Source organism: Sus scrofa, chromosome 10 (genome assembly GCF_054392235.1).
Source record: "Sus scrofa isolate SSC_HxYL_T2T_F1_AM1 chromosome 10, Sscrofa_HxYL_maternal_Yorkshire_Landrace_v2.0, whole genome shotgun sequence".
NCBI lineage: Eukaryota > Metazoa > Chordata > Mammalia > Artiodactyla > Suidae > Sus > Sus scrofa.
In genome coordinates this window covers 92,826,524-92,834,444 of record NC_139392.1, presented here as the reverse complement: position 1 = coordinate 92,834,444, position 7,921 = coordinate 92,826,524, and the positions used below count along the sequence as shown (strand labels likewise).

Genomic DNA, 7,921 nt, shown 5'->3' with positions numbered 1-7,921 from the left:
TTCCCGTGAGCCGATTGCACGGAAGGCATCTAACAGCCCAGGGTAAAACATCCTCGGGGAAGATGTTTACAGTCCCAGGTGGCTTTGGGCCAGTTTTGAGCTCTGGAAGGGAAAATCTCAGGAGAGAAAAAGGAAATAGGATGAAGATAATTAAAGGATGTATTACCAAAGCTGTCAGGGTGGGGTTGAATGTCTGGCTCTCTGTTCTTCATAACAGACTTTTCTAAAGCAAGAGGATGTTTTATTATGTAAATATTTATGTTTCATCATATTCTGCAAGCCTTGCATATAAAAGCCACTCAAGAAAACCTGAATACTTAAGAGCTTAATAAGAATGGTCACAGCACCTCTGTTGATAATATAACCTTTTCCTGCTGTGCTGGAAAAACAGTATGTCCTTCTACAGGAGGTGAGGGGAAGAAAAGTCAGTTCATTTCTCTGTCCATTTTCACAAGCCTCGGTTTGAAACAAACCTTCCAATTTCAAACCCAGGCTCAATGCCGACGTGTGCGTAGAATCATCTGCTAGCAGGTGCGCGTCTAGGAAGTAAGATCTCCTTTTGCTGGTGTATAAAAGTCGGTTTTCTCTCTCCAGAGAGAGGGAGGTAGATCTGAGCAGGTGCATCCAAGTGCATGCCTGTGTGCAGGACACGCAAAGAGAAAGGTCCAGGTAGTGGTTTCTGCAAATAATGAGATGCTTTGAAACACTTAAAACCATAGCACTGAAAATGAAGGCATGCCTTTATCGACAAAGGCAGCTCTTTCATTTATTATAAGAAGGTTAAGCAAATGACTTTAGTTTGGAGATGGCGAACAAAAAATTCTCTTGGGGGAAGAAACACCGCTCTGTTTCCTGTGCTTCCTCGGGAGGCTCATTTCTGGGACGGTTTCAGGGCTGGGGCGGCAGAGTCAGTACGGATACGTGTCTTTACTCTTTGATGGATGCTCGTTGCCAAAGTGGACGTATTTTTAGTTGCAGGCCAGTTGCCACTGGTGTCAGGAGCTCTCCCTGTTCATTTATCCACAGTCTTCTTGGGGAGGAGCCGGAGGGACAGCACAGAGGTGCCCTCAGTCCCGAGCTCACTGTCAACGGTGCTCCTGCTGCTGCAGGCACCTGGGGACAGAGAAGCCTCAGCTCCGTCCGTCTGCTGCTGCAGTGCTGTTATTACTATTATTATTATTATTACTGCTACTACTTCTAACTTCCAAGTCCATGAAGCTCCTCTCTCAAGCAGTAGGTTTCATGATTTAAAAAAAAAAAGAAAAAGAAAAAAAAAAATCTTTGAAGGCATCAATTTTCCTCGCCGGAATATTCTAGAAACAAGAGAGTTGGCCGCGTGCCTTGCCGCCGCCGCCTGCACTCCGACTGCCCCGGCGGCTGCAGCAGGACGCCGCCGCCTCCCAATCTATTAGCCCGACAGAGAACAAATGTGCAGCAGTAAATATTATGGTTTCATCTAATGCTTCAACTGTGAAAACAAATGACAGAAAATGTAGTGCCTGTAACGGATGCGGAGGTCAAAACCTACTGGTGCGGTTATTTCACGGCGACTATTACAATGCACTTTTCTCCGAGGGCTTATTTATGGGAACCTATTATGAGTCATAGCAATTCATAACACGAGGGTCTGTGGAAAATTCCACCCTCCACGTGGGCCTAATGCTAGACACACAGCACTCACTTTTGATTAACGAGACTCATAAACATACCCCAACAGGTATAATACAGTAGTTTACGGCTTTAACCTAAATTGATAGATATATTTTTTTCCTCATAAAACAAGAAAAATGGGATAGAATGAAATCTTTGCAATTCTCGGCAGGACGGGGACCTGGCCGTAGGCGGTGCAGGCGCCGCTTCATCACCGGATCGTCAGCATCCGGTCGCCGGCCCCGTTTAGGCACTACCTGGGCCGCTGCATCTTAATCTAGCCTATAAATAGCTTTTTAATTTGAATTAAGATAATGTGCTATCTGTGCTTGGGGATGTGACACAATGCAGTCTGTGCTCACGTGAAATCTCACCAAGCCAGAGAGCAGTTCTGCATTCCAGATAGAGCTAAAAATATTCACCCATTAAAATAGTAATCATCATTAAAATTAGCTCGCTGATTTTGCTGATTAATTTTTCAGGAACAAGTATGCTTTCTGAAAAGTTTCAACCAAACATTTTTTTTGACAAAACTAAAATTTTAAAATGTGAACTACATAAGGAGAAAGAGATCATTAAGGAAAGAAAGACAGGGAAATTTTAATCTACTGCAATTTTTAAAGACTTGAAAAATTGTTGTTTAAAAAAAAAGTGGAGGGGATGGAAGTGGTAGCTCTAAGTGGAACACAGGGGCGAGGTCCCTAAAGCTTCCTTTGGGGCTGCGATTCTCCTATCTTGGGAAGGTTGTTTATTTTTGTCTGAACCGGAGAAGCAATCTAGCAGGCATAATAAGTATTCCAGTGATCAGAGCGGCTCTAGTGAGATTTAAATGTTTATCTGCCTGTGTTCTATTTTCATATGCAACAGGCGTGCTTCAAGTTCAGCCGAAGGTTATAAATCAGGGGCAACTTTAAATGTGTGGATGAAACAAAAGACCCTTGCTTAGAAGACAGCCACTGGTGCAATCTTTTTTTCTGTTTTTTTCATGGCCACACCCGCTGCATATGTAAATTCCTGGGCCGGGGACTGAACTGGAACCTCAGCTGTGACCTACGCAGCAGCGGTGGCAATGCCAGATCCTCTGGCCCACTGAGAAGGGCAAGAGGTCAAACCCCAGCTGCTGCAGTCTGATTCCTAACCCACCTCACCACAGCGGGAACTCTGGTGCAATTTTTTGTTTTGCTTTGTTGTCGGTATCTTTATTTTAGCTGGAGTTAAAGACGTACACTAGCTAAAATGTAGCTTGGATCAGACTTAGTGAAAATTGTGGGAAGGGGAAAGAAATGTGTGTTTTCATTTTAATCCCTTAAGAAAATCAACCCCTCATTGTAATATTAAGAAAAGAGGCCAGGACAAATGCCTTTGGTTTTAAAATACATAAATACATTTTAAACTTAAGAAAGGACGACCGGGAGAAACTTGTCATGTTCATTTGTGTTTAAAATAATGTTTGTAGGAGTTCCCTTTGTGGCTCAGTGGTAAATGAACCCAACCAGTATCCATGAGGACATGCGTTCAATCCCTGCCTCCCTCAGTGGATTAAGGATCTGGCACTGCCGTGAGCTGTGGTATAGGCCACAGCTAGGACCCCACATTGCTGTGGCTGTGGTGTAGGCCAGCAGCTGTAGCTCCGATTCCACCCCTAGCCTGGGGGCTTCCATATGCTTCTAGCGAGACCTTAAAAAAAAAGGCCAAAAAAAAAAAAAGTTTGTATATCATTCAGTAGTAATTAAGGCAATGAGATAGTCCTTGGCTGTGAATATTTGATGTTTCATAGTATTTTTAGTGGCTAGATATCATAAATCCATAATGAAATTCATAGATAGCCATAGTATATCATGGATAGCCATAGTATAGTAACTGCCACGGAAACCTTTCTTCGATAATGAGAATCAGCAGATCTAAAGACACAGTTGTGTCAAAATGATCAGCTGTGTGGCAGGCAGGAAACAGGGGCAGTTAACCGCGGGCTCTTCATATTTCCATGAAATACATTCACACATACACATTTCTCTCCTGTTTAGAAGACACACGTCCTAAGTAGTTACACACTGCTTTATTTTCAAATATTAAGCTATAATGGAATCCAGCCGGCTTTAATAATGCAATTTAGCCTAATCTTTTACAGAGCCTTAGTGAGTTGTTTTCTAAAATTTTTTTGGAGAAAATGTCATTTAAAGAACACACATCTTATATAATCTCCTGGGTATGTTTATTGTAAGAGGTATTCATAAAAGGTCACTTACGATCTGTGACGGTGTGTCTACCACGCTGAGTACTTAAGTGAGAAGGCCATATTCTTGTCTCTTGGAATTTGAAATATAAACCTGGTTTAATCTAAGTGCAATTCCATGAGTTATTCTAAGAATAAAATAGTGTATGTGTGTGTGTAGGTTGGCAGATAGGTAGATGACTGGGTAGAGAGATGGTAGGTGGATGGATAGATAGGTAGATAGAAAGATGGAGAGAGAGAGAGGGGAGGACAAAATAGTTGGATGCGTATTCAAAGCACCTCCAGTGTTGTAGTTGCCCTTGGTTCTTAATTATACTCAGAAGCATATAAAAGTAAAGGGCTTCAACTACTGTAAATCCTCTATCGTGCTGTTTCCCAGCTTTCCACTTTGCCCGCTTGCAAACCATCTTCCCTTTAGTCTCCAGAATAATTTAAACAGGGAATAGGCACTTCCTGGCCCTGCCACGCTCTCCCATCACATTCAGACCCACATCTACACCCACACGGGCCTGGACCTGGCACAAAACAGACACCCTTTCCTGCTCTCACTTAGCTAACATTCTTGGCTGAGAAAGACAAGAAGCATCACCCAAACCACGGCACGCTGGGAAGGGCGATGGGGACAGGGCTGGGGCGGGGGCTAGGATCCTGTGGAGCAGAGGGGAAGGACATGGGGGGTGTCCTGCCAACACCTGAGGGAAATGTGTTCTGGGCAGCGGACGGGAGGTGAGAGGTCCTGGGGCTGGTGCGCAGCTGGAGGAAGAACAAGTCAGGCCAACTCCCTTCCCCGCGTCTGAGGAGCTGCGGGCTAAGGGCTGGGTCCCGGGCCTTCCCTCACCCAGAAAATAGACAGTCATCCACTTACACGGGCAAGGCGATGGCTCTCCACCTGTGTTCCCGGCACACCCCAGGAGCAGAAGAGTAAATAGCATCTAATAATCTCAGTTGTGCTGCGGGAACTTTCCCATCCTTACAGATTTGCCTGGGGGAGGTCAGCACGCGAGGTTCCAGAGACCGGCAGTAAAGCAGAGCTCAAGGATGACCCCTCGTACTAAAATCTAATCCAGGAGTAGAGAAAAAGTCCCTCTGATCGTATGGATAAACTGGAGAGTAATCATTTATATTCAGCTATTCATCACGGAACCAAAAGATTCTATATAAGGATACTACGTGTAATGATTTTCTCTGGAGCAGTTGAAGTATGATTTGTTACTCTACAGAGGAAGCCAGATTTGCAGAGCAGTGTCCTCTGCCATCTGGACTGAAAAGCTCTTGGTTTTAATTCACAAACATTGTGCACAGTGATAGCATATAATCACATTCTTTTCTCAGTTCTGTTAAACTGAGGGTACCCCGGTTGGTGGAAAGATGTACGTGAATAATCAGACAACACTCATGGGTGAGAGTGTGTGTGTGTGTGTTGTGCAGTCTCAGTGGCCCTGCCTGATGCACCTGCATTCAAGGCCTAAGCCCTGCAGCAGGGACAAAGTCACGTGCTTTCAAGAGTGTCTGACACGACACCCTGCAGATGTGGCCACTTAGGTTGGTGTGCCACGATTGGGTTGGTGAAAAATCTTGGGTGCTGAGTAGAAGGGCTTACTGATTTGTTTCTGGAATTATTGCCCTGTTTTGTTTTGTTTTTTAACGGGACTGTGCTCTTTGGTTTTGTTTGCTTGGGCATCAGCGGCTCTGGCGTACATGTGTACCACTGTAAACGCTGCAGCAGGTGCCCACATGCTGCTCTTGCTGGGACAGGCTCATCGCGGGAGCGCCCTCCAGCCTCACCTTCTCCTGAGTTCTGGGAGCGGCCAGTCTCGGGAGCGGTCTCAGGGTGGTCCCCATGAACGGGGGCCCTGCGTGAACTTCTGGGCATTGCATGCATGTGTTAGAGTCTTTCGGAAATTTCTCAGTCCTGTGCCTCAGAAAACACCCAGGTCAGCACGTGGCGTAGCCCCTCTGACTCGTAGCTCTCTCATTAAATCTTGCTGTAATGGATGTGATTTTTAAAATGAAAAAACATAAGGCCTGGAGCAGTCGGCCGTGAGCATCTCGGGAGAGCTGTGTGTGGCAGCGCGCCTGCCTCTCTCCAGGTTGCCTCGTGCACAGGTCCGAAGCCTCCAAGGACCCTGCCACCTCCTGACACACTCTGCTTCTGATGGCAGCTCCTGGGGGGAGCGCTTCTGCTCTCTGTGCTGCTCAAGTGAAATCGGCGCCTGTTCCACGGAACTATGAAGGAATTCAAGAAGGAAACACAGGAGACTAGGAGAGCCTGCTCTGAAGAAGAAGAGCTGTTTTAAGTTTTCAGGACTGTGAGGGGTAGATGATGGGTCTTTCCTGAAAATCGCTGTTAAATAGGAGGCAAATGACTGTGGGTGTTCCCAGGGCAGTTCCACTCGAGGAGGAAGACGCTGCATCGATCCGCTGGGATTTCAGACCATTAAACGTGTGGTGGGACCACGGTAATGATGAGAAGAAAGAAGCCACCTAAAACGCCTGGAAGGGAGATGGAAGCGCAACGGTGGAGAGTTTGCAGGATCCAAAGTCCCCGCTTTTACTAGCGCCTCCTCTGGGAAGACCTTTATCAGAACCGGCTGCGAAGTGTGGTTCGCCTTTGTTGAAACAAGGCTGGCTGTGCCGGACGGGGGTCGGGGCTGGAAGGGAAGTCTGAAGAGGCAGGCTCTAGTGTCTGAAGTGCTGGGAAGACCTGGCGTCTGGGACTTCAGAGCGACCCCCACGGCAGGGAAAGCCAGCGGTACCCGAGGACGGCTGGCCGAGAGGGAGAGTGGGACCTCGACGCCGGGGCGCACCTGAAGACGGCAAATTGTGTAGTGTGGCCAAAAAAGAAAAAAGAAAAGGTGGCAGTAACCCAGTGACTACGGCAGCCGTGGCCGGCCACCCGACCTGATGGGCTCTGCCCCTCAGAACCACGCTGTCGGCTCACTCTTTCTTTCTACCTGCCCGCCTTTGCCCCTAAAGCCCTGCTAGGGCCCGGGCTCTGAACCAGGGCTGGGATGGGAAGGGGACAAGACAGGCAGACCACCTCAGGAGCCGCAGCCACTTGGGGTGGGGCTGGAGGCTGGCTGCGGACGGTCAGGCTTCTGCTCCAGGAGTGGGCGAGGAAGAGGTCTGCGGGTGCCTGCCTGACAGGTCTTCCGTGTCCAGGACGGTGGAGAAAATTCCACGTCCTTGGTTGAGTAAGATTCTAAGTTATGCTTGGAAAATGGATACAGACGATCTTATCCATGATAAATTATTTCACACGTTTGTTTTAAAATAACCTGTATCTTTTTCGAGCAGGACAATGCTCCCCAGAATGAGGCGGACGCGTGCTGGTCCCAGGTCTTTGGCATTAAGCTTCCTCCTAGTGAAGAAAGTGAAGAAGAAAATCACTCAAAGATCAGGCCAAGGGGGCCTGAGACTCAGACGTGCGATCACCGTGTGACCACAGGAGACGCCAGGCGGCCTTCGCCGTGTACACGTCATCGTGAAGACTTAGCGAGCTGCCCACAGCAGGCTGGCATCTCTCCGAGGCGGATGCTCCACAACAGCAACATGAACACACAGAAATTTTAAAAAATTCAATTAGTTCAGTCCTTCGCTTTCAGGCAATAAAATACCTAAAAATCACAAACACAGATTTGATTCGAATCACGGTTGCTAATGATCCCTGATTATAATGAGTGTGTGATTTTCTTGGGAATGAAATTATCTATTGCTTTAAAAAAATTAATTTGTGATGGTGCTGAGATTATTCCAGACAAGCACATCTTCTGTATTTCGTCTGCCTTAGTCAGGAGGTGGCGGGATTCTCGCTGCAGCTTCTCATCAAAGGCATCAAAGTTGAGGAGAAGGCCAAGGTTTGGTATACAGGGGATCTCAAAAAATATTCTCTCTTTTGTCAGGGAGCAACTAAGTTTATGCTCCATTAAGTTTAAGAGAAAATCAGTGTGAGGAGTTCCCGTCATGGCTCCATGGAAACGGACCTGACTAGTATCCATGAGGACGCAAGTTCAATCCCTGGCCTGGCTCAGTGGGTGA

The 7,921-nt window shown here is 46.9% G+C and overlaps 1 protein-coding gene across 1 annotated transcript in view; it reads right to left on the bottom strand.

The window, feature by feature from the left end:
* Positions 1 to 3,853: 3,853 nt before the first annotated feature.
* Positions 3,854 to 7,921, bottom strand: part of LOC146399612 (uncharacterized) — a 125,634-nt gene continuing 121,566 nt past the window's right edge. The window contains exons 6-7 of the mRNA XM_084980602.1: positions 7,162 to 7,244; positions 3,854 to 6,690 (exon numbers count right to left, since the gene is read on the bottom strand). Of these exons, the coding sequence (XP_084836728.1) occupies positions 6,563 to 6,690; positions 7,162 to 7,244 (211 nt within the window). The 3' untranslated portion in view covers positions 3,854 to 6,562. The remainder of the gene's footprint in view (positions 6,691 to 7,161; positions 7,245 to 7,921) is intronic.